General features: G+C 57.6%; 9 protein-coding genes across 9 annotated transcripts; 6 read left to right on the forward strand and 3 right to left on the reverse strand.

Moving 5' to 3' along the window:
• Positions 1-359: 359 nt before the first annotated feature.
• Positions 360-2,332, forward strand: B0H64DRAFT_460810 (uncharacterized protein; the record flags this gene model as incomplete). Its single annotated transcript, XM_062807475.1, has 3 exons — positions 360-1,071; positions 1,127-1,400; positions 1,459-2,332. The coding sequence occupies 3 exons, from the start codon at positions 360-362 to the stop codon at positions 2,030-2,032; spliced, it is 1,560 nt and encodes a 519-aa protein (XP_062659467.1). The 3' UTR covers positions 2,033-2,332.
• B0H64DRAFT_159712 (LMBR1-like membrane protein-domain-containing protein) lies at positions 2,332-5,209 on the reverse strand. The gene is made up of 2 exons (XM_062798574.1): positions 4,600-5,209; positions 2,332-4,531 (listed from the first exon to the last, which is right to left on the reverse strand). Exons 1-2 carry the CDS (start codon positions 4,908-4,910, stop codon positions 2,632-2,634), a joined length of 2,211 nt encoding a protein of 736 aa, XP_062659468.1. The 5' UTR covers positions 4,911-5,209; the 3' UTR covers positions 2,332-2,631.
• Positions 5,210-5,535: 326 nt separating this feature from the next.
• B0H64DRAFT_159733 (aldehyde dehydrogenase domain-containing protein) lies at positions 5,536-7,625 on the forward strand. The gene is made up of 3 exons (XM_062798575.1): positions 5,536-5,539; positions 5,605-6,015; positions 6,072-7,625. Exons 2-3 carry the CDS (start codon positions 5,750-5,752, stop codon positions 7,438-7,440), a joined length of 1,635 nt encoding a protein of 544 aa, XP_062659469.1. The 5' UTR covers positions 5,536-5,539; positions 5,605-5,749; the 3' UTR covers positions 7,441-7,625.
• Positions 7,626-7,690: 65 nt separating this feature from the next.
• Positions 7,691-9,899, forward strand: B0H64DRAFT_396934 (uncharacterized protein). Its single transcript, XM_062803843.1, has one exon. The coding sequence runs from the start codon at positions 7,964-7,966 to the stop codon at positions 9,830-9,832; it is 1,869 nt and encodes a 622-aa protein (XP_062659470.1). The 5' UTR covers positions 7,691-7,963; the 3' UTR covers positions 9,833-9,899.
• Positions 9,900-10,707: 808 nt separating this feature from the next.
• B0H64DRAFT_159780 (uncharacterized protein) lies at positions 10,708-11,722 on the forward strand. The gene has a single exon (XM_062798578.1). It carries the CDS (start codon positions 10,858-10,860, stop codon positions 11,662-11,664), a length of 807 nt encoding a protein of 268 aa, XP_062659471.1. The 5' UTR covers positions 10,708-10,857; the 3' UTR covers positions 11,665-11,722.
• A 584-nt stretch (positions 11,723-12,306) lies between these two features.
• B0H64DRAFT_159740 (uncharacterized protein) lies at positions 12,307-14,557 on the forward strand. Its single transcript, XM_062798576.1, has 6 exons — positions 12,307-12,714; positions 12,769-12,841; positions 12,893-13,060; positions 13,112-13,207; positions 13,259-14,135; positions 14,206-14,557. Exons 1-6 carry the CDS (start codon positions 12,431-12,433, stop codon positions 14,403-14,405), a joined length of 1,698 nt encoding a protein of 565 aa, XP_062659472.1. The 5' UTR covers positions 12,307-12,430; the 3' UTR covers positions 14,406-14,557.
• A 468-nt stretch (positions 14,558-15,025) lies between these two features.
• Positions 15,026-17,338, reverse strand: B0H64DRAFT_417540 (uncharacterized protein; the record flags this gene model as incomplete). The annotated part of the gene is made up of 3 exons (XM_062805252.1): positions 15,026-16,328; positions 16,382-16,447; positions 16,524-17,338. 3 exons carry the CDS (start codon positions 17,336-17,338, stop codon positions 15,026-15,028), a joined length of 2,184 nt encoding a protein of 727 aa, XP_062659473.1.
• A 630-nt stretch (positions 17,339-17,968) lies between these two features.
• B0H64DRAFT_159751 (uncharacterized protein) lies at positions 17,969-19,042 on the reverse strand. Its single transcript, XM_062798577.1, has one exon. The coding sequence runs from the start codon at positions 18,873-18,875 to the stop codon at positions 18,312-18,314; it is 564 nt and encodes a 187-aa protein (XP_062659474.1). The 5' UTR covers positions 18,876-19,042; the 3' UTR covers positions 17,969-18,311.
• Positions 19,043-21,844: 2,802 nt separating this feature from the next.
• B0H64DRAFT_374114 (uncharacterized protein) lies at positions 21,845-22,570 on the forward strand (the record flags this gene model as incomplete). The annotated part of the gene is made up of 1 exon (XM_062802309.1): positions 21,845-22,570. One exon carries the CDS (start codon positions 21,845-21,847, stop codon positions 22,568-22,570), a length of 726 nt encoding a protein of 241 aa, XP_062659475.1.
• Between the last annotated feature and the right edge of the window lie 1,177 nt (positions 22,571-23,747).

The raw sequence follows: 23,747 nt of genomic DNA on the forward strand, positions 1-23,747 counted from the left end.
TGGGTGTTGGCTTGTGAGGTTTTGAAATCCCAACTTTGTGATGCGGATTGAGTCACTGGCGACTACCGTTTTGATTATATGCCTCATTATTCCAATTGTTTCTATTATTCAAAAGCCCTCAATGGTTCTTTCCCGATGTTGAATTTGAATTTGCAGGTGCTGATGGTGAGTCGTCACCGATACTAGGGTTAGGGTGTATAGCCGGCCGTGCTGGCCTTCCAGCGGCGCAGCCAACCAGAAACTTGAAATCTGCTCCGTCCTCAATCATCCCCCTCACCACTGTCACTGCCTGTTCATCCTACTTGACGACCACCTTTTCACCCCAAGACGCAACACAGCACTCGGCAGGCATTATCATCATGATGGAGGAGCTATCTGGCCTCGAACTCATAGCCCGCTATGTGCAGGGAGACGATGATTCGGACTCGCTCTTTGGTGGCGACGACCAGGATGGCGAGCTGGGTTCCCTCTTTACGGAACCCGCCGCTGCCGACGTCGAGCCATCGTCACACGGGCCCGATTGTGAGCTAGCATTACCTTTGCCGCAAGAGCGCCATCATGAGGCGACTAACCCTCCTGCTCAGCTCGACTCTGCCGATAACCAACCACAGATTCAGTTGGCCGAGCACTCCCGGCGCTCTCTGCCGCTGCCATCGCTCCCGGTGCTTTCTCAGCTCTCGCTGCCCGCAGTCCCTGATCCTCTGGATGCCTCTTTATCGCACCAGTATGGACACACTTCAGGTGACCTCGTGGTTAGTACCCAAATTCCTGCTATTCACGCTTCTGGCTCTGGACCCGCGCCATCATCGCCCGAGGAGCTTCTTGACGATGCGGCCTTGGAAGCCGAACTCACGGGCCTCTGGGAGGCCGACGAAAGCAACGAACAGCCTGTTAATACTCACGCAGAAAGTCATGAACGCGGTCCCATTCGGGAGGAAGTCGAGATCCTCACCACACAGATCCCAGGCTTTCGCTACGCAAACAGCAACACCAATTCGTTCATTCGTCTGCCACGGCGCATCGATTTCGACCCGAAACTGGCCCAGGAGCTGGTGTACTACATCACCCTCAGTAAGCCCCCCAAACTGCTCCCCTCTCTTCGTCAGTCATAACTAACCAATGCCAGACCGCCAAACCAGGGTAGAGGTTCTTTACGGCTACCTCGAGCTGAATGTTACCGACGGTAGGCGCCTCACGGGGGAAATGAAGAAGCTCATGAGAGAGCCCCCCCTCGCGACGCTCGTCGCACAGCCCGCCAGTCGCGCGACCGATACCAAGAAAATCCTCGTCAAGATTGCATTTTATATGCTGATTTGTAAGGAATGGGGGCGGACTTGGTTTGGTGAAGACCACGAGACCGCTCCATCCCGGAAATACCTCTGGCCCAGGGACTCGTCAATGTAAGAACCTCCCCTTCAAGTATCCCATCATGAGGAAGACACTAACAAACCCGTCTAGTCTCTTGGCCGGCTTCGTCACGGTCCTCTACCGCGTCTACACAAACCAGAAGCAGACGCATCAAAATATCATGCGCGCCCAAGCTCGGCTCCACGAGGCAAACCCGTCACCCCCGCTAACACCGGACCCCTCAGCCCAGCCTGCCGGATCACCTCAGATCCCAGCACCCGCACAGGAGGGCCAGTCCTTTTTCGAGGCCCTCGCTAGGGATGCGAGCGCCGGCAAGAAGCGCAAGCGTGACGAGGCGATACTCGGCCTTGACCAAGTCCCTTACGACGTCGAGATCCCCGCCAACGCCCGGTTGAAGTATCACATCTACGTCAAGGACGGGAAGGACGGCACCGACCTAGCGCAGCCCACCACTTACCGGCACACCGACTACATGATTTCCCGCGGCGCCTTCTCCAGCCTCAAGGCCGCCTTCGAAGCCGCCGGCCAGGACCCCGTTTACGTAATCCACACGCCCTTTGGCAGGAGGGAAGTGACCACCGAAGCGGCGTGGGATAACGCTGTTCTGGCCGTTTATAACGCCAGGCGCTCGGGCGGGGTGGTTGAGGTTGAGGTTCTCGTTTGACGTGCTGTGCAGGAGAATTGCATTGTGTGGTTACGAGAGGGTTAAAATGGAGATGGCATTCGGCGTATGTCTGGGGATGGGGTACACGGGACGTAGGGATAGGCGTTTGGTGGACTTGCAGTTTTCTTTATTTGAATAGATACCCAGGGAAACGAGACGGAATCGATTACAGTAAGAACGGGATCGAATGAACAACGGGTGTTTCGAGCTCTTCAATAATTAACTTCATGAATGTAAGGTGGTCTTGTTGCGTGACGTCCTCCACAGGAACTATTCCCACGTCCTCTCCCCAAGGTGAGATGAAAGCTGGCTAATACAAACACACTAGCCCTCCCCTAACGACAAGCTAGCGATATCTAAAACCGAGGCTGTATTACTGACAATAATTATACATAAACCAGCCATGAACCGAGTCGAAACTCCCATCCGGAAGAATCATCCTCGGCCCAAAAGACGCCAACCAATGCCCCCCCCCCTAAAAGCAAGCAGGCCCAAACCAAAACCAACCACCACACCGGATGGAAGGGATATGCACGCTACCTACCCAAGAACACACACACAAAGACCAAAACCCCAAATAGAACCACCCTACACTACAACTACAGCCTTATCCTCCCCTCCCCACCATTCCCGCTCCCACTACCACCACCACCACCAAACCACGACCCTCCTCCCCCACCTCCACCTCCACCACCACCCCGACCGGCATCATCACCATCATCCCCGCCCATCCACTTCGGCTTCTTAAAATCCTGCAACCACCGCGGCGTGTCCAGCGTATCAATCGTATTCTTGACGCGATGCCCAAACGCCTCAAAGAAATTCTCATCGTCCTCGTCCGGCACGGCCGCCACACGACCGACGCGCCTCGCCGAGGTATTCGCCTGCGGCCGGCCAGCGGCAGCGGCAGCATAGCTGCTGCCGGCGTTGGGGGATGTTCCGAAGGGGGTGGTCGGGCCGCCGGGGGCGGTGGGGGAGGTGCCGTCGCGGCGGCCGGCGCGCGGGATGGAGAGGATCGGGGCGGGGCGGCGGCCGCCGGGCCCGCTGGGTGGGGCGTCGCTGCGGCGGGCGCGGATGGCGGCCGAGGTGCCGTTGAGCTCGCGCTCGATCAGGTCGCGGCCCTCGCGCCAGGAGCGGTTGAGGGCGGCTCGGCTGCTGCTGCTGCTGGTGCCGTTTTGGTTGTCGTCGTCGTCGTCGTCGTCGTCGAGGACGTCGACGCCGAAGCCGACGACGCGCTTGACGCGGCCGTAGAGGCCGAAGAGGGTGGCGCAGACGGGGAGCAGGATGAAGGCTGGGAAGAGGTAGTCGAACCAGGTGCCGAGCGGGGTGAGGTTGATGAGCTGGCCGAGGAAGTCGTAGAAGACGGTGTCGCGGTAGATGCTGCCGAGGAAGGTCATGAAGTTGTAGGTCAGGGGCACGCTGAGGCGGGCGACCTGGCTGGCGTACCAGAAGGCGGATTCCTGGGCCGTGTTGCGGCGTACGAGGGCGCGACCACGCCAGACCTTGACTTCGGTGATGGAGATGAGGGCCGCAGCGCACATGTAGACCATCCATACGGCGGCGATTGCCTGACCGGCGAAGCCGACCTGGCCTTTGGAGGCGACTTCGTGGTGGATGACGCTGTAACGGATGACCGAGAGCTGTGGGAAGAGGCCCTTGATGAGTTCGGACCAGACGATGCAGACGGAGGCCAGGGAGAGGATGGCAGCCAGCGCGGTCTGGAAATACGGGACCAAGTGGTAGTGGAATAAAAAGCGCGTGTAGGGCGTGAAGAAGGTCTGTCTGTCCCAGAAGCCCGCATTGGGAGAAGCTTTGCCGAAATCTAGTTTCTTGGAGGCTGCTGAGTCTAGGATTGCTTGCGTCTTGACAGCGTCTTGCAGCAATCGGTTCCACTCGCTGATGTATCTTGAGCGGGCGTGCCTCGCCCTGACCAGTCGCCTGGTGAGCTCAGCAAGGTACTTCTCCGTGATAACGTTCGGGAGCGGACTCTGATTCCCGGAGCCTCGGACAGCGGTCACTCGGCCGGGCTGCGACTCCGGCAAGTTGGTCATGTCGATCAACTCTTCGATCCAATCCTGGAAGAAGCTGGCGCTGCCACCCTTGCGACGACCGAGCTCGGCCACCTGCAGCTCAAGGTCCTCGAGATCTATCTCGGCATCGTCCATCTTTTCGTAGACTTTGGGCGCCTGGATCTGGATCCGACGCAGCCTGTCGCTCACGTTCGCGTTGCGGAACAGTCGTCGGGGTATAGAGACGAGGCCGTGGCCCATTAGGTAGATGGCCAAAATCAATCCCCAGCAGTATGCAAGAGCCATGACGGTGCTCTTGAGCGACTCGGAGAAGTGACCGTAGGATATCAGGACGTAAATGAGCACGAGGGCTCCAGAACCGAAGACGGCGGCATAGTATTGCGCATTCGCACGGAGGGAGTCGAGGATCTTTCCCTTTGGTTCGCGGTATCCGGAGTCCGAGTATTCGCCAAGGATAGGGAGAATGAACCTACACAGTAAGGCGAGTGAGTTAGAAAAGCGAACACATGCGCCGTACAAGCAGACAACGGGACGTACCAAGTCAAGGCAAAGGTAAGCCAGTACGTTATCCTCCACGACACCTTAAGGGTCCTCCAATTTAGCCATATACCCCGCGCATCAATGTCATCGACCATGGCGCTGGATGCCAGGTCTATCGGCACCAGCAGGACCATACTCGCGGGAAGCCATAGCGCAAAGAATACAGGGACGAGGAGGTAGGCGGGGGTGGTTCGCAGTGGGAGGTAGTGTCGCAGGATGAGGAGGGCGACGATCGAAATGCAAAGCAGCGCGACCAGCGCAAAGACGAGGGACGATACGGGCGACGGCGATGTCGCTATTTCAATCATGATGCTGAATTTGGTGTTGCATGTCCGAGGGGAGATGTTATCGCATGGGCCGGATGGGCCGAAGGTTGGCCGAGGTTGGCGACGGTTGGCTGACGCACCCTTGAGTTAACGGTTCCGTCGAATTATGTCACCAGATCCTCCGCGGCACGTGCCGAGCTCATTGACCCCATATGGAAGGAGACCCTTTGCTTTTTTGATACCGAACTCAGGCATTGAAAATTATGGCGACGCTTGAGGCCAGGGATTATTACGGGGTATAACTTCCTGAAGCCGGGTTATTGTTCGAGAGAACGTTGTGGTTATGAACTCTGATGATATCCATCATATCCTCATTATCACCAAGCACCTCCCACTCTCCCACTGTCTATTGAGCAGCGATGTCATGCCAAGAGCGCCGAGACGCGACACCCCCTATAATTGGCTACACGGTGCCACCCTGGTGATGCCTTGCATGCGCATCGTCGCTGTTGCTTGATACCAAGTACTAGAGTCAACGAAGCTTCTCTCCCGGAAATAACGGCTCAAAATCTAAGGCGATATGAACGCACTGATAGCTTACATTCATATCTGAAGTTTTTGTTAGTTCCCGAGACCCTTAAACTGTGTACTACAAGTACTCAGGTGAGATAGTAAGCTCAGTGCTACCAAGTAGGTAGGATGGTATGTACCTGAGTTCTCACATAAGGCCCACCAGGTTCGCGCTTGGCGATTTGGAATCGAGAACTTGCCCCGTGGAGCTTCCCTTCCCGACCTGGGAGGTGGGAGCAACCCCCCGCCCTTGTGCAACCGCCTATCAGTTGTCTGCAAGAGGAGGGGTTGAGACCGAGTATGCAGATAAAATGGCCACCCTCTTGCCGCATACCCCGTGTGCTCGGATGCGGTTCAGTCTCACTCGCAGAAACCAGTCGAGCAGATTCATTATTGCTGGCGCTTTACGCAACTTCTCGTTGACTCCGCAAACCCGACATCAGACCGAATCGAGGACGATGGAGATCGAACTCTCAGCTCCGAACGGCAAGAAGTGGACTCAGCCGTTGGGCCTCTTTATCAACAATGAGTTTGTCAAGAGCAGCAACGGGCAGACCATCACCTCTATAAACCCTACGTCCGTACTCCTCCTAATGGTCCAGCCCGGGACTCGTCGCTAACTCTACGACTCAGTACGGAGGAGGAAATCTGTTCCGTCTTTGCCGCTACATCCGATGATGTTGACACGGCTGTGGCCGCCGCCCGCAAGGCCTTCAAGGACCCTTCGTGGAAATCCCTCTCGGGCACTGACCGAGGGGCGCTGATGACGAGGCTCGCTGACTTGATGGAACAGCATGCAGAGACGCTGGCCACCATCGAGTGTCTCGACAACGGCAAGCCATATTCCGTTGCTCTCACTGAGAACCTGCCCGAAGTTGTCAATGTTTTTAAATACTACGCCGGGTACGCCGACAAGAACTTCGGCCAGGTTATCGATGTTGGCCCAGCCAAGTTCGCCTACACGGTCAAGGAGCCACTGGGCGTCTGCGGTCAGATCATTCCATGGAACTATCCGCTGGACATGGCCGCGTGGAAGCTAGGACCTGCCCTTTGCTGCGGCAATACGGTGGTCCTCAAACTCGCCGAGCAGACCCCCCTCTCGATGCTGTACGTGGCACAGCTCATCAAGGAAGCCGGTTTCCCGGCTGGTGTGGTGAATATCATCAACGGCCACGGTCGGGAGGCCGGCTCGGCGCTCGTGCAGCACCCCAACGTGGACAAGATCGCTTTCACCGGCAGCACGGCGACGGGCAAGGAGATCATGAAGATGGCTTCGGCCAGCATGAAGAACATCACCCTCGAGACCGGCGGCAAGTCGCCGCTCATTGTCTTCGAGGATGCCGACCTCGATCTCGCAGCCAAATGGTCTCATATCGGCATCATGAGCAACCAAGGCCAGATCTGCACCGCCACGTCCCGGATCCTGGTCCAGGAGAAGGTTTACGATGAGTTCATCAAGCGATTCAAGGCCAAAGTGGAAGAGATTTCGGTGGTGGGCGACCCATTCGAGGAGGCAACCTTCCAAGGGCCGCAGGTGACCAAAGCGCAATATGACCGGGTGCTTTCTTACATCAAGTCTGGCCAGGAAGAAGGTGCGACCATTGCCCTGGGCGGTGAACCGGCGCCGCAAAAAGGCAAGGGTTTCTTCGTGGCGCCCACGGTATTCACCAATGTGAAGCCCAACATGAAGATCTTCCGCGAGGAGATCTTTGGTCCCTGCGTTGCTGTTGTCAAGTTCAATACCGAGGAGGAAGCTGTCCAACTGGCGAATGACACGACGTACGGCCTGGGATCAGCGCTCTTCACTCGCGATCTAGTCCGGGCGCACAGAGTAGCTAGGGACATCGAAGCGGGCATGGTCTGGATCAACAGCAGCAACGATTCCGACTACAGGATCCCCTTCGGCGGAGTCAAGCAGTCGGGTATCGGGAGGGAGTTGGGTGAGGCCGGGTTGGCACCATACTGCAACACCAAAGCAATTCATGTGAACATGGAGGGTTGATGGATGGATCAGACTGAACGTAAATAGGTACTTGGTTGGCTCTGTCGAAATCAGTCCATAAATTTGTAATACCGTCCTTACCGTGTCGGTTTAGTTTACCCTTCACCTCCCACCACGTTGCCCTGCCCTGTGAATCGAGACACGTTGATGCTGGGGGAGCGGATCGGAGGCGCCAAGACATCGACGTCACCCCCCGAAAGCCCAGGGGGTCTCGAATGCTGAAAGCTCTGGAGCTTATCCCGGTCTGGCTTCGCCGCCAAGATCCTGGGGCTGACGGCCAGAAGCGATCACGATTGCTGATTGGACGGCTTCTCAAAGGACAGAGAAGGTGCAAAACTCCACAGCTGGGGAAAGCTCCACGAGACATCGTCGTCGTCATTCTCTCGCGGTCGCATAGGGTATTTGGGGACGGCATCTTCAATCGTTAGGGTCGCTTTTCCAACCAACCCACAAAATTGCTAGAGTCTCCCACAGCAGCCGCGCGCCATTTCTAGCACCCGAATCCAACCGATCGTCGCACTCAATGGCGCCCGCCATACCATCCGCCGAGTTACGACTCTCGTACCCCCTATACGCCCTCGACTTCGATCCCGAAGATGCGAACCGCCTCATAGTTGGCGGCGGCGGCGGTGCTGCCCGGAGCGGTGTTGGGAACAAGGTTAGCGTGTTGGATGCGTCCCACGACGGCGCCATCCAGATCACCTCCGAAATCGAACTCAGCCGCGATGAGGACAGTGTCAACACCCTCGCTGTCGGCTCCCGCAAGGGGAATTCGCTGTTTTTCTATACCGGGATCAACTCAGCCGAGGAGGATTTGAAGAAGGGGAAGAATGAGCACTTCAGGGTCTTCACCGCCGACCTACCCTCCAAGGCAAAGGCCGAACCAAAGATTGCCGAGACTTCGAGGTCCGCCTTCTTCTCGACTACAGATAATGAGGCATATCAGAGGTTGTTGAGGATATCGGGCCCGGTCGGCGCAGTTGCCACAGGTACCATTGGCCGCGCAAAGGACGCCCAGATTGCCATCTTTGACATACCCGCCGCAACCAGCAATAAGCCGACACCCAAGCTCAGAGGGAAGGTGGAGCTGCCGAAGGAGGCTATGGATATGGATATGATGCAGATTTCGGACGACGAGCATCAGTTGGTATACTGCGATGACTACAACATCTACACCCTGGTCATCAGCAAGACCACCACTAGCGGGCCACACTCCGTCTTTGCTATGCCGCTCGAGGAGGCGATCGGAGCCAAGGACCGCGCATCGTTCCGGGCCATACGCTTCTTGACCCCGACGTTCGTGCTGGCGGTCGCAAACGTGCCCAAGGCGGGCGGCGCAGTGCTCCAGGGCTTCCGCCTACCCAAGCCGGCTGATCTAGGGAAGGAAGAGAAGGAAGGCAAAGCCCGGCTCGCCATCTCGGCACACCTCCCAAAGAGCATCTCGCGCGCGACGGGCATGGCCGTGCGCAACCTCTCCCCGCCAGCCACACCCACCTCGAAACAAGGCGACACCCAATTCGCCATCGCCGTGACCGGCCAGGACAGCTCCGTCACGCTGTACACGCTCGACCACCAATCCATCGGCGACATCAAGCTCATCGCCAACCTCTACCCCATCACCACCCTCAAGGAAGTCCACCTCGGCCCCATCTCCGGCCTCGCCTTCTCCCCCTTCACCCCGCCCTCCAAATCACTCCCGACAACAACCCCACACCTCAAACTCGCCTCCATCGGCTCCATGGCCAACACCTGCATCATCCACTCCCTGCCCCTCCGAAAACTACCCCCCACCACAACCTCCTCCACCACCACCACCACCACCACGCCCCCACCTCGATACGTCCTCGCCCTCAAATCCCGCCGGCCCTCCCCAACCAACCTGCTCCTCGGCTCAGCCCTCGTCTTCGCCCTCCTGGCCCTCCTCCTCCAGGGCATCCTCGAAGTGCGCGGCGCCTCCCGCCCCGTCATCGGCGCCCGCACCTTCACCCCCGTCACCTGGCACCGCCCGGGCCGCTTCTACGGCGTGGCACCCGCCTCTACTCCCATAGGTGGGGGTGTGTTGGCGGAGTATCACGACCTCGCCTCTTCCGCTACCGCTGCTGCTGCTGCTGCTGGGGGTGGTGCGGATGGTGGGAAGGTGCCGGAGAAGGTGGTGCTGCACCACGTCACGGAGGAGGAGGAGGAGGACGGGACGCTGCGGGTGGTGGAGGGGCACGACGAGGAACGGCACGGGCCGGCGAGGGGGTGGGAGGAGCTGGAGGAGGCGCAGCGCGAGGCGTGGCGGGCGACGCTGAAGAAGGCCGGGCAGTGGGGCGAGGAGATGGGCGAGGCCGTGTTCAGGGGCGTGCTGTTTGGGGAGATTGCGGGGGTTGTGGGGGCTATGGTGGCTTGAACCTAGTACCTACCTAGGTATGGAAGGGGTTGGGTTGTTGGGTTAGGGGGGTGGGATGGGTTAGGGGGGTGGGATGGGGGGCTGGTGGGGATGGGAATGGGATTTGATGAGGGATGGTTTGTATGTATGAGGGTGCTGGATGGGGGATGAGTGTAATGAGGGTGTTGGTGTTGGGGGTGGGGGTTATGGATGGAGTGGGGGAGGAACTGTATTATTTGTTTCTCTTAATGTGTGCGAGTTTGCTTAGAAGGGTAGAGTGTATTAACACATTGTTTGCCTAATGGAGACTTTTACTAGGGAGCCTCGCAGCGAAACGTAACTCAGGTGTGGATGGTGTTGGGCATGACTAAAGAGCATTGACCTGATAAGTAGGAAGAAAAACGCGAACCCTTTTTCTTTCTCTCTCAATACTTAGGTATTTTCAATTTTACTCTCAAGAGAGAGGTGGGGGACTGCTGAACTCCAACCGACCCCCGAACGCTCCCCCCTCACTTGCGGCTCGGAACCTAGAATCTTGTTGGTGTCACCAAACAAGGAAGACCGTTAAACGGCAGCAAGCGGAACAAAAGCTGAACCGAGTCGCGACTGAAACATGCATGGCACGTTACCACAACATCTTGACCAACGTGACACGCTCCGTCGACGTGGAGTTGTCGAGTGGACGGGGACTCGGCAAGTTGTTCCTCGGGTTTGCTACACTGCAGGGCGAGCTACCTGAGATGTGAGCGACTCGTGGCGACCGAGCCGTTATTAACCCCGGTAGTATCGTACAGGAGCGTTGCTTGCTTCACCAGGCACGACAGGGCGGCTGATGCAGCACTGGCAGGTGGCCCCTCAATTTAGCAACACGCAGACAGACGCAGAGGACCCGAGGGCGTTCCAGGTAGTCTGTCGTGGCACCCCGTACCGGACCGCATACTTGGTTGGGATGCAGTCGATGAAGGGGAAGGTGTCTATGGCTTACACAGTTGGGTTTAGGTTGGCCCGGCCCATTTCAAGCGCTGCCTATGGAACGTTCATGATGGATGGTCCCGTCGAGATCCCATCTTGGATCCAGGTATGGAGCTTTCCCAACCTCGCAAGAGCAACCCAAGGGCAGTTTCCTAAATAGTCAGCCACGAGCATCGGCACAAAACTTGAACCGCCACACTCTTGAACAGATCGAGGCAGGAACACTCAACAGCGCCCAATCACCAGTTGCCCGTACCTGGCTTCCGTTCTCGCCAAGCATCGAGTCTGCATTATTTTCTCCGACTTGTCGTGTTCTCGACTCTCGATCGAAGCAGCCAAGCACTCGCTCACTTACACAACTGTCTCACAGCTTGTGGCGCCTTCAGCTTCTCGCAACCCTTCCTGCTTCTCGGTGTGTAGCCCGTTCGCTCCGCAGCTCCACAGCGATTGCCAACTTCATTTCAGCCGGAATTCGAATTCGTGATTTGGGGCGTCGTTTTTTCGAATTTAGGATATTTTGCCGCGTCATCCTCTTTGCGGGAATACCAAGCTTTCGACATCAGATCCTCCCCCGTGCTCCAGATCTGCCGGAAAGCAGCCGCCAATACATGCGGCTGATCGTTGCAGTTTGCGCCCTGATCCGACCCTTGGTTGCAGCCGAAGGCAATCGTATCGTCCGAAGAACCTGGTCTCTGCAGAAGGCGGCAAGTCGCTTTGGTCAGCCAGCCCATCGGCTGAGTTCCTCCTGCGCAGACATGGCTGATCAGCACGCGCCTTGCCGCATCTCCCGCCTTCTCCTTCGTCTCGACCTTCTTGTTTTCGAGCTCAAGATTGGAAGGAGCTTGCGGCTCGAGGACTTCCGAACGATCTGCTCGTATTAGACCCGGGACTGCATCGATTGCTACCACTCGCTTGTTACCACTGGCTGTCTTTTCAATATTGGCATGCTAGCGAGCTGCGAGGCTACCGTCACTCTGCTGGCCATTCCGGGCCCTTTTATATTGGGCTTGCGTTACCCAGGTCCCTCAACCCGCAGTCTCGGGCATAGGGCGGGCGTTCCTTGCGTTGATCACAGCAGTCCATTCGCACGGCCGGAAGGCTTGGAGGTGTCCCCCCCTGCACTCTTCGCCCGTGTAGTGTATGTAGTTCCCCCATCTTCAAGTTGGCGAGAGGTTGCTTGCATGCTTGCTGAGCATTTGCTGCTTTCGTATCCCACGCTAGTTCCACAAAAGAGCGGAGAGTGATGGTTGCAGAAGAGAAAGACGTTGACGCGACAAGGTTACCTGCACCGAGCAGATGGACGGTAATATCGAAATGCCCTTCGCAACGTGGTTGGCCACCGTGGCCCGGTAATGTGGCATCCACCACCCATTTATACTCCCCCAACTGCCCTCCCATCGTCGTCTTGGTCTTTGGTCGTTCTCGTCTGCGACCCTACTGCATGCACATCGAGGGCCTGCCGCTGCGGGAGTCTCTGTCTTTTCTGCTATCATTGGTGGCCCCGCGTTTATGAGCTTCGCTCGTGTCTCTGATATATTCCCTCGCTCACCTACGCCCTGTCGTTCTTTAGCGTGCTGCTTATATTTGGGTGTTCAGACGTCATTGTCTCCCCCCACGTGCAGAATATACTATCGACAGTGATCCACGATGAAGCTGTCGTCTGCCATTCTGGCCGCCTCGCTTGGCTTGGCATGGGCTCATGACGACTACGGTCAACACGTCCCAAAACTATTGGGGGTGCGGAAATTTGTATCTGGACTAGAGGCTCGGAGGAAGGCTGCTTCTTCTGAACAAAACACTGCTGCCAGGAGGCAACACCTGCCAACAAACCGACGAGCGAGTCTGAAAGGACGGCAGGACGACGACGATGAGGGGCGATGCGGGCCGGGCGTTGGGGGTTGCGCCGATGGGGATTGTTGCTCGTTTGAAGGGTGGGCTTCTCCGTCTCTCTTAACTTTCAAGGCGTAAGCTAACCAACGTGTTAGATGGTGTGGAAGGGGTCTGGAATACTGCTCCGCCCCGGACTGTCAAATCAACTATGGCACCGGTTGTGACGGCGTGAGTATTACCAAAACTCGCTTCCGAGGTCTCAACTGACAAAGTCTCTAGAACCAAAAGCCTGACGGCGCGGACACCTCGACTGTTGCCCGGCCCAAGCTTGGGAGTCTTCAGTACGGAGGAGCAGGCATCTATGACTGCGAGAATCCGGGTGATATTGCTCTAACTTTTGACGATGGGCCATACATTTACACTAGCGACCTGCTCGACAAGCTGAAGGTTTGAGACTGCGCTCTTTTGTACCCAGGCGTAATGTTAACCCAGACCCAGAGCTACGGAGCGAAAGCCACGTTTTTCCTCACCGGGACGAACCTAGGAAAGGGGAAGATCAATGATCCCGCCACCATCTACCCTGCCATCATTAAGGTATGCATCCTTGTTAGGGTCAAGAGTCTGGAGAAACTGACATGATGATAGAGAATGCATGAGGAAGGGCATCAAATTGCCAGTCACACTTGGGCTCATCAGAACGCCAGCCAGCTAACTAACCAACAATTCACGGATCACATGGTCTGGAATGAAATCGCAATCAACTCGATCCTTGGCTTCTTCCCGACATACATGCGGCCCCCTTATTCTATCTGCGAGAGTAACTGCCAGAGCATTCTGTCAACCCTCGGTTACCACGTCATATATTTTGATCTTGACACGGAGGGTTACCTCCACGATAGCGTCGAGGACATTCAGACAAGCAAAGACATCTGGGACGACGCCGTTGACGGGTCCGACCCAGCCTCAGACAGCTACCTACAGATCGAGCACGATATCCACGAGCAGGTGGTGTACAACCTGACCGACTACATCCTCACCTCCCTGTTCGCTGCGGGCTACCGGGCCGTGACCGTGGGCGAGTGCCTGGGTGATCCTTCTGAAAACTGGTACCGCACCGGACCGACCGGCGGCGGCGTCCCAAGCGGCTCCGTCGCCCCTCCCACCTCGACGAGCATCCCGCCTACCGGACCGACGAGGACGACCATCTCCGTAGAGCCGACACGCACGGGCCCGAGCGACGACGGCAGGTGTGGCAACGGCATAACGTGTGCCGGAACCGAATTTGGGTCCTGCTGCTCCGTGTTCGGCTACTGCGGCGTCGGCGACAGCTTCTGCTCGATCGAGAACGGATGCCAACCCGACTGGGGAGCCTGTGGCGACGAGGTGACCGAGCCAACCTCCTCTGCGCAACCTCCGTCCTCTGTGCCACCGACCTCCTCCGTACAACCGCCCACCTCCTCGGCACCACCGACTTCCTCGGCACCACCAACAACCCTCTCAACCAAAACCACCCCCCCATCACGTAAGCCCAACCCACCCCCCAACACCCCGACCCCCACAACCCATCCCATAAACTAACCCCCACCCTCTAGCAACATCCACCACTACCACCAAGCCGACCCAAACCGGCCTGCCCATCAGCACCGACGGGCGGTGCGGTCCCGAGGTCGAGCAGACGTGTACCGGCAGCGGGCTCGGCGACTGCTGCAGCCCCGCGGGCAAGTGCAGTTCCAACACCATCTCGTGCTTGGCTCTCTTGGGCTGTCAGCCGGACTACGGTTCTTGTATCTGAATCTCGTTTGGGGGTGGGTGGTTGGGAGGTTGGGAGGAAAGGGGGTGGGGTGGGGTGGGGTAAGGTTGGGGGTTGAGGACTGAAAACTGTGGTGGTTGTGTTGCGGCTGGTTGTTGTTGTTTCTTCTTCTTTTTTCTTTGCTGTATGTAGGGCATAATGACGGGGTGTAATTACTTTTGGTTTAGAAACGAGTTGGGCTTTTACTTCTTTCCTAATGGGCGGGGGCATGCCAGGGTCACAATATGACTCGATGAGGATGGATGGCAACACGGAAGAGAGAGATGAACGTAGATTATCTATACAATGATGCTCTCTAATGTCCTGCCATGGGCACTCACCCACCTGAGGCGCCTCAACACCGAGGGCGTTGAGTTGTGTTTTTGTGTGTTATGCTGTGGCCTGTCTGCGCAACCAGTGCGCGCCCACATTTGTTACCATGCACGTTGCTCATACACATCCCTACCTGCCCGTTCATTACCTCCATCGTTCCAAGTCGTGTAAGAAAACGCTCGTGCCGCGGGTCGTAACCCAAACCACAATCAAAACACAAATCCGACCCCGAATTCCAAAACACAAATCCAAAATGCTAGACCTGTCTATCCCATTGCGCCGTTTGCTGCTTACTCGACCTGCGAGGGAAACTCAAAAGTGAAACCGGGCGGCGAAGCGCGCGCCTCTAAAAGGTTACCGTAGAAAATGTTGTAAGAAGCGTCGTCGTAGTCAGCCATCTCTTGGTCTGTCAGGAACCCCATCTGGCTTTGATGGGGAGCTGATAGCGGCGGGGTGTCGCTCCCGATGCGAGGGGCCTGTTGCGAGGGGCTTTCGCCCCATGGCATGCCTTCGCCACCGGGAGTCTTTTTGGGCTCCTGAGCTACCTCAGCAGAGGATGGCGGAGTCAGCGGCCTCATGGGGATTGCTAGTTGCCCTGCGTCTGCGCCTGCGCCCACACCGGCGAGGAGATCGCCCAGGCTGCCGCGTCTGTTTTCGGTGCCATACCCCGAGTCGGGGATCGATGGGAGGGGCGGCGGCCGATGGGCGAGGGTGTCCTTGGCCTGGTGGCTTGGCTGGTCACCTTGTTTGGCGCCTGGTAGCTCCGCATTCCGAGATGGTGGGCTCGGCGGGACGCGGTGGATGGTTGAGCGAGAGGCTATGGTGAGGCCGGAACTCATGCGGGAAAGTGACTGGCGGGTGCCCTCCACTTCTTCCATGAAAGCATGCACGTCCACATCGGTGGATTGTGAATCCATGTGTTGGACGAGGTTGTCTCGATCAGAGGTCGCGGGCGAGGTGGCAGAGTGGCTCTTTTTGGACGAGCCTGGAGATGGCGGCTTAGCATCGGGGTTGGACGTCGTGGCAGGCTTCAAGTTTTGCACCAGGCGCTGGATCAGGAGGGCTTGCGCCATCCGCTCGAGCTGCTGATGCCTTTCGCGCAAGGCTTCATGCTCCTTTTGCAACCTGTCGTGCTCGTCGGCGGGAACGAATCGCCCAGCGTTTAAACCCTCGAGGGCAGGATCTACCAGCTCAGGGGTGATGGGCGACGGAACCGAGGTTGAAGGGGTTCTCGCCAAGTCAGTGTCATCGTCGATGTCCATAACGAGAGACTCATCAGGGTAGTCGGAATCTCTTTCCCGTTGTGGTTCGGTCTGCTGGGTTGACTCGGCGCTCGAGAGAAGAGTGTCTGTTGAATCATGCAGCGGGGTAAAGCTCTCGAACAGAACACGCCATTTTTCTTTCTTTCCCTTGGAAACCCTCTGGCAGTAACGGGAGAGGTGGTCGTCGAACGCGGCGCGGTTACTGAAAGTCCGCCAGCAGGATCGGCAGACGCCCACTCTTGGGTGTCCGAAGTCGGTATCTTCAACGTCGAACGAGGAGATGGCCCGCTCTGTCACAGTGAGGCGATGGGCCGGCCTGCTTAGGTGCCGGCTGGGCGCCAAGATCAGCATTGATGAGAGAGCGCGCGCAACGGGATAACTCACACTAGTGTCGAGATCTCTCGATGCACAGTGTGGCATGGGGAGTATTTGTCCGACCGGTTTCTGTCGCTGTTGGGCCGTCCGTGTCAGCAACCTGGATTCGCCGGTTTCCTTTCTTCCCACCCCCCGAGAGTCGTCAACTCACTATAAAGTGGGGTGAGCATGGCGGAAGATGTCGGGCATGCTTATGTCGGTGAAGTCATCGGTAGAATTGGGTTTCGTCTTCTTTTTCGGACGGCCAACGTCTTCACCGCTACTGTCTCTGGCTTTCGACGCGGGACGGGCTTTGGATGGGGTCGGCGCTCCCTGACCTGCTCCGGCTTTTCGGCTGCGATCCGGCTGCATGCCAGATGTCGACGTGGGAACTTGCTCTAGGTGTGCCAGGGGGGCTTCAACAGGCTCGTACTTTCGTTTCGTCGGCGGAACGGTGGTGTCGATAGTCAAGACGGGGGATTCGGCTTTGATCGCAACATCCATGGCGAACGATTCTTGGTGACCAATTTGTGGGTAGTGCTGGACACTGTGAAGCGGAAAGTTGGGGAGCACAGGGGCCGGTCCAACTCCACAGGGGCCGGCAGCCATGCCCGGGTTCTCTTGCATGCTGTTGTAGGTCTGACTGAACCTCTCAATGACTAGTTCGTTGTCTCGTAACCGAGTGGTTGGTGAGGTCCAGGGAAGATAGGACTCGACGTTGTGGGCGTCGCCGTAATGTGGGTAAAGGTTGTCATGGTCGCCGATTGCATCTTCTTGATCGTCAAAGAGGATGAAGTCCCCCTCGGCCGGTGGCGCAATCAAGGACTGGGGGGAGGCAGAGGCAGCCGTGCTGCTGCCGAGGTCGGCCTCGACCATCATGCCGTGGTTCGTTGGCGCGTAACCATGGTCGTCGGCTTTGCGCTGAGCGGCCGAGCGCCTGCCTTTTGATTTGCTCCTGACATATTTCCAGTCATGGGCCTTCTCCATATGTTGCTTGCAGTTGGATTCCCGCTTTGACCAGTAGGGGCACGGCTGGAACCAGCAGGGAAAGGTGCGTGGAGTCTCGGAATGCTTGTCGTTATTGTGTCGCTCCAGCTCCTTTGCCGTGGGCCAACCGAAAACGTGGTACTTGCACCTCGGATCTTTGCACTTGTACGGGCGAGTGTGTGATTTTGAATGCTTGTTCAAGTCACATAGCCGGACGAAGCTCTTGGAGCATTGGGGGCAGACATGGGCGGCCTGGGCACCGGCGTTGGGGCTGGCCTGAGATGCCATCGGGTCGTTAGGGGAGACTCCGCGGCGGGCACGTTGGTGCGAGGGGGAGTAGAAGTAAGGGCCGTCGATTCACTGGAGGTCGTTTGTGGTGTGATGAAGAGAGTTTTGAGAAAGCCTGAGGATGGTCCAATTTTCACCACGACACCTGGAAGTTCGGGGGGCGGGACGAAGCGGCAAAGAAGGCGGGCGGTCCTTTAAGGTGCGGGAGGGCGAATCCGATGAACGTGTGGGGCGGAGGAGACCGGTGGTGCGGCGAGGTAAAAGAACAGAGGGGTGTGAGGTGTGAGGTGTGAGGAAGGAACAAACGGTGGATGTGGTCCGCGGTCACTTGGGAAGCAAGTCGGTCCAGGCAGCCAATGCCAGTGCCGTGAGGGGAACCTGGGGAAGCAGGCCTCGGAATTATAACAGGGAAGGCATGGCGGAAAGGTTTGACGTATTTGGCAAGGAAAGTGGGAGTCGATTCCGTGTGGGTGTGTGCGAGTCGGAAGGGTCGAGTCGTTGCAGACCCAAGATATCGAATCTAGGCAGCGGTGGAGACCTCTTATACACACTGCAGGAGGGGTTGTCTAGTTGGCCTCAGCCTTGTGGGGACTGGAGAACAAGTGAGTGTACGAAAGAAGAAAAAGTGCAACGGCCAACGATAGGATGGCAGATTTGGAGGACTCGGATAAAAAAGGAGCTTGTCTTAAATTCCGGGTTGGGTATCGTGCATGGATCCTGTGTTTTGTGTTTTGTGTTTTGTCTGCTGTGCTGCTGTGTGGTGTTGTGCTGCCGTTCCTGTGCTGCTGCCCGGGCGTGATGGGTAAACCACACAGATGTGAGATGCGAAAGAGCCAGATGGGGATGTCGGGACTGCCATTGGGGGGATTGTGGAACAGGCGGCCGCCGCCATTTTGGATGACTTGCCTTGACATCGGATGGGCGTGGGGAAGGTGGTCTGTTGGTTCGCACATCGGACGGCTGCGCAGAGAATGCGCAGAGGCTCAGCGGCCGCCTTGCAGGACTTCCCCCCGCCTGATGCACAGGCCAGGACCACACAGGCCAGGACCGCTTCAACGGTCTCGTCCTCAATCCCCAGTCCTCCGGCGGTGGTGCACGGACCACGCCATCCGTCCTCGCCTGGCTGTCCAATGGAATCGGTGGAATGGTGATGCCGGGTCGCGGCGTGACAACTGAGGCAAACGGTCTGCCAGAAGAGCCGGATATGGACCCTGTCCGTCATCCCGCGTCTTGACGTTGGTTTTCTCATCGCATGCGTGCCGATAGACCCGCTCGAGTCCTAGATGAGGCGATGCATCCTCGAAACGCTCAGAGCCGCTTCAAACTGGGCGAATTGGCCGGTTCGCATGTTGAGGAAGTTGAGCTTGCCGTGCTGTCAGAGGCCAGCTCCCGCTCCGTCAGACTTGGCAAACACCCGATTGTCGCCGTAAACCCCCGGCCGCCATAGCCCCGAGCGGCCGACCGTCTCGCGAGGCCATGGCTGTGTCGCAAAACGTCCCATAATAATCCCGCTTTCCGGTCAAGGCCAAGCCGATGAGTGGCTAGCTCAGAGAATCAGGTTTGGCGAGTTGTCAGCCTGCCGAAATGCCTCGCATTGTGTTTAGTGTGGTTTGGCCTGGACCTGTTGTCGTCGAGATTGCGCCCTTTCCTCGGTTGAAGCACGTGCTCCGCTCCGCTGGAGAACGTTGCCCGCCGGACGACTCAGGGATTTGTCGTCATTGTTTTCCGGGTGTTTTAACAAACTGTCGATGGGGTGTCCGCTGGTCGTCCAAAACCAATCCTGCCGCTGAGTTTAAAAAGGGCGTCCCCCCGCACCCCGTCGATTGTTTGGTTGCCTTTGTGCTTGTTTTGACCACAACGAAACTGCCGCTCAAAAAGCGGAGTTCAACCGGCGCAGATGACGCAGGGTCGTCCCATCACAAGCCCCCACCCAACTCCATTTCGAAATCGCAACATCGCTTGATGTGCGAAGCCATGGCCATGAGAAGGACCCAACTCGGGGGCAAACAAGGCACTCGCACTTGCTATCTGCCACATGCCGTCCATGCCACAGCCCGCAGACCAAGGAAGGTTTTGTCAGCACGAGCCTGATAAAATAAAATAAAAAAAATAGCGACGCTCCGGACTGAGATCATCAGGCCGGACTAAGGCCGTTGATCAAACGCCGAAGCGGGGATCCGCTGAATGGCCGACCCGGGCGGGCCGGGGCTCGCCACTGAGCTCCACACCGGCATCGACGTCAAAGCCGCCCGGTGTGGGCAAGCGGCAAGCTCGAGGCAAGCTCGCAGGTGACTTGCACGGGATTTTGGTCGGGATATTGGGCAGCTGTGGCAGCACAGGAACCCAACTGTCTGCAGGTGACAGGCAATGGCGGTAAATGTAACATCAAAAATTCGAGCGGTTGCGCAAGTCGAGGTGTTGGCGCGACGATGTGGACTCGCGCATCCTTCTCAGCGCGTTCCAAGGCGGTTGGCGGGTGATGTGGGTGTGACGATCAGTCATATACACGCAAGACAGCACAGCCTCGTTGCGCTGATTTCACTGTTTTTGGCTGATTTCACGAGATGGTGGAGAATTCAACGTTTGGCCTCGGCGTTTGTGGGGATGGTCTTGGTGTTCCCAGGGGGATTGGGAGGCGCCGGGGGCAAGGCCGCAGGGCATTTGCAGCTGACTGAACTCCTTCTCAGCCAGTCTTTCTCGGTGCAAATTTCCAAGATTAAAGCGGTTGGCAGGCAGAACGGAAACATGGAAACACGAAAAGACGGAAAGAGCTATGATCGTTGCCGATGGATCTCTTTCCTTCCACCCACCTCGTCTGCCGACCATGCCGGGGTTTCTTCCCACACTCCTTCCAGCATTTATCCCCGAACTGTTGCGCTGATCCCTCCACCGCCTCAGCGCATGCTTTCCGGGTCAGTGTGGACGACGAGGAGCCGATCCCACGATTGACCGTTCCAAGAGATCCGATCAAATTAGGCACTTTTTGGGAATCAACAACCGCTGACAACACGGTGGCGCTGGTCCAGGCTCGTGTCTCTCTTTTCGTGATGGAAAACCTTATCTCGCTTGCATGTCTCCTCGCAGGGCCTTTGGTTGAGAAGGAGGGTTGCCATGGTCGAATGGGAGGAGAGTTTGCAACACGTACCTGCATTAGCGCTCCACGCAACCACCTCCGCCAAAAATGGCGCTCCCCTCGTTTTCACACAGTGCCAGCTTCCTTGGCTGACAGAAACAGGGCTGATCTGGCACTTGGTACCACGACGGGTCTGGGAGGACAAGACAAGCGGTCTCATCAAGGTGTGTCCCTGGGGCGGAGAGCACAATCAGAGATTCGAGGTTGGAAGATAGCAACTTGGAAACGGCGTGTCGTTTCTCGTCTAAACTCTTGGATCTTGGAACTCATTCCTTGAGCGGAGAAACCGACCCGCTCACACATGGGATGAGTGTCGACTCGCACTTTCACTTCAGCCCACACTTGCCCCTCGTATGTCCCCAGGACACAGTGCTGGAGTGCATCAACACACGCGGGGAACGCCATCGAGTGGCTCCAGATATTGGCAAACCGGCAAACCAAGCGTCTCCTTTTTCGGCCCTGGTCGCTGCTTGTTCAGTGGCAAGTGCGACGTGGAGAGGAAATTGCTCCCCAGAACAAGTGGGACTCCTATCACAAGAACGGACGAGGGGGCCGCCAAATCAAGGTGCTGCATGGATGGGTTCATTTCGTGGATGGTTGGCCGAAAGCGCTTCCCCTCACCCTCCATCGAAGACTTTCGTACCCCGGCTCGGCGCTGGCTGGATAGGGGCGCCGGACCGCAAAACACAGCGGCAATGCGGCCGTTGCGCTGTCACTTGGGACCCGCCCGCCACTTGCGGAGCTGCAATGTTCCCTCCTCCAATGCTCCAATGTCGCCCTCCACCGAGCCCCTGGATTAGCGTCCTCCGAATCGGGCAGCCGGCGCTGACGAGCAATTTCCCGCCTTGTGTGCGGAGCGGTGGACGAGCTCGTCGACCTATTTAACGATGGCCCGTTGTCCAGTCTCGAGTCTGCCTTTTTCTCTCTTCTTTCCTCAGCTCACTCAAGCCAATCTAAGCCCAGCTCTCTGACTTCGGTCGTCCACTCTTTCAAAACACTTCCAAAGCTTCCCGCTCTCGTCAATCTTTCACCAACCCAAAACAACACCCTCTTCGTTTTTACGAAAACCCCAAACAGTCGCCAAAATGCGTTTCGCTCTTGCTACCGTTGCCCTTGCCGGCGCCGCCCTGGCCCACGGCCACGAGGAGGAGGCCCAGAGCACTGTTTACTCGACCGAGTACTACACCATCACGTCGTGCGCCCCGGAGGTCCCTGACTGCCCGGCCAGCTCCACCGTCGTCACGTCCTCGGTCGTCGAGATGACCACCTCGACCGTCTACAGCACCACCACCAAGACCATCACCGACTGCCCGGACACCGTCTCCAACTGCCCGGCTGACTCCACCACCGTGGTCACCGAGACCGTCGCCGTCTCCACCACCGTCTGCCCGGTCGAGCCCACTGAGACCCCCGAGGTCCCTGAGCCCACCGAGACTCCCGGCTCCCCCGAGGAGACTGAGACCGAGAGCCCCGAGACTCCCGAGGAGACCGAGACCCCCGAGGTCCCTGAGCCCACCGGCTCGGTCATCCCTCCCCCGGCGGTCAGCTCGACCCTGGTGACTGAGGCCCCCGCCTGCCCCACCACCTCGGTCAAGACCATCAAGACCTCCATCACCACGGTCATCCCCACCATCATCTACGAGACCGTCGAGGTCCCGTGCGAGACCGAGACTCCCCCCGCCCAGAGCACCCCCTCGTCGGTCCCCACTGGCACCCGCCCCGGCGGCCCCGTTGAGACCGCCGGTGCTGCCACCTTCGGCGCCTCGGCCCTCTTCGCCGCCGCCGCCGGCCTCTTCGCCCTCATGGCTTAAATTCACTTCACCTGAGAATCAGTCCCCTGGTTTATAGGGAGAGTTGGATGAGAAGCTAGAGCGTTGGCTACTTGATGGAAGGGTTGGATGTTTTTAGGATTCGAGTTCTTCTGGCAGGTAGCGGATTAATGGCATGATACCTCTGTGTACTTAATCTTCTAATTGTATTTTTTTGGCGTTCATGTATGGAACGGCTTATGAACGTCTTTTTTTTACCCCCTCAAATAACTTTCATGATGACCAAAATTCCCAACCTTGAAGTGCCATATTTCCTAGTGTTGATGTTAGTCCCCGGGCTGTGATAGTAATTTGATAGTAACCCCTGGGCCTCCCAAAGACCCCCGAAATCTAACGTTGTGTGTAAGGAAGGTGCCGTCACGTCACTCAATTTCCCAGGTGGGTCTGCTCGGAAATTGCGTTGTGCTGATCTACCCCGGTTGATTGGCTCTCACGAATCAGCGGTCCATCGTGTTTGTTTCAACCCCAGTTTTTCGGCTGCCCGGTTTTAGCCCATGGCGGCTCGCTCGCAAACCCCAGGACCTGCCGCTGTCAGGGGCATCCATGCGATTGAAGGTTCTTTTGGCTGGGGGGGAACACGGGGACAACACGCGCTGTTTTCTGTCAGTGTGCTGCATGAACAGACAACTCCTTTGGCTGCCTGCAGTGGGCAGCTCACTTGGGACTCGGAGGCCGTCACTTCCTCACCAGTCAGCGTTGGCCAGGAAATTGAAATTGGAGGGCTCACGTTCCTTCCCCCCGTTTTCGTCAGATTGCTGGCAGCTGAAAGTGACTTCCACGGTCGGACTCGGACCGGGATTTTTCTTCCCAGCCTCCATCCGGCTTCCCTGCCAGATCGGGCAAACCACCACAGCGATTGTGAGATGTTGATGGCGGGTTTGGCCGAGGCAGAACCGCGCGCTCCTCCCTTATCTTCACCGCTGTTTGTTCCAGACCGTGTCGTTCATGAATCACGATCCTCTCGTATCGGTCCATCCTTCCGCTACAAGTAGTTAGCCTCGTCCCTCTCCTTCCGCTTTGTCGGCGAGTTACTGAGGGGCCATCCTCCACATCGACGAGCGGTCGGCGATGCCGGTCGACAACGATGGAGACGGAGCCGGCAGTTGGAGTGGGTGACTGTGGATTCGCCGCATCCCGGGACCGGCAGCACCGGGGCTTG

Source organism: Chaetomium fimeti (genome assembly GCF_033439085.1).
Source record: "Chaetomium fimeti strain CBS 168.71 chromosome Unknown B0H64scaffold_4, whole genome shotgun sequence".
NCBI classification, from domain to species: domain Eukaryota; kingdom Fungi; phylum Ascomycota; class Sordariomycetes; order Sordariales; family Chaetomiaceae; genus Chaetomium; species Chaetomium fimeti.

What these genes read in the sequence shown, in the direction of transcription:
- B0H64DRAFT_159780 (XM_062798578.1), top strand. Translation starts at nt 10,858, where the DNA reads ATGGTCCCGTCGAGATCCCATCTTGGATCCAGGTATGGAGCTTTCCCA.
- B0H64DRAFT_159751 (XM_062798577.1), bottom strand. Translation starts at nt 18,875, where the DNA reads ATGAGAAAACCAACGTCAAGACGCGGGATGACGGACAGGGTCCATATC.
- B0H64DRAFT_396934 (XM_062803843.1), top strand. Translation starts at nt 7,964, where the DNA reads ATGGCGCCCGCCATACCATCCGCCGAGTTACGACTCTCGTACCCCCTA.
- B0H64DRAFT_159733 (XM_062798575.1), top strand. Translation starts at nt 5,750, where the DNA reads ATGGCCACCCTCTTGCCGCATACCCCGTGTGCTCGGATGCGGTTCAGT. An exon ending in ATCACCTCTATAAACCCTAC is followed by an intron (nt 6,016 to 6,071) that starts GTCCGTACTCCT and finishes TCTACGACTCAG; the next exon opens with TACGGAGGAGGAAATCTGTT.
- B0H64DRAFT_159712 (XM_062798574.1), bottom strand. Translation starts at nt 4,910, where the DNA reads ATGATTGAAATAGCGACATCGCCGTCGCCCGTATCGTCCCTCGTCTTT. An exon ending in CTTACCTTTGCCTTGACTTG is followed by an intron (nt 4,532 to 4,599) that starts GTACGTCCCGTT and finishes CTTACTGTGTAG; the next exon opens with GTTCATTCTCCCTATCCTTG.
- B0H64DRAFT_159740 (XM_062798576.1), top strand. Translation starts at nt 12,431, where the DNA reads ATGAAGCTGTCGTCTGCCATTCTGGCCGCCTCGCTTGGCTTGGCATGG. An exon ending in GATTGTTGCTCGTTTGAAGG is followed by an intron (nt 12,715 to 12,768) that starts GTGGGCTTCTCC and finishes CCAACGTGTTAG; the next exon opens with ATGGTGTGGAAGGGGTCTGG. An exon ending in ATGGCACCGGTTGTGACGGC is followed by an intron (nt 12,842 to 12,892) that starts GTGAGTATTACC and finishes CAAAGTCTCTAG; the next exon opens with AACCAAAAGCCTGACGGCGC.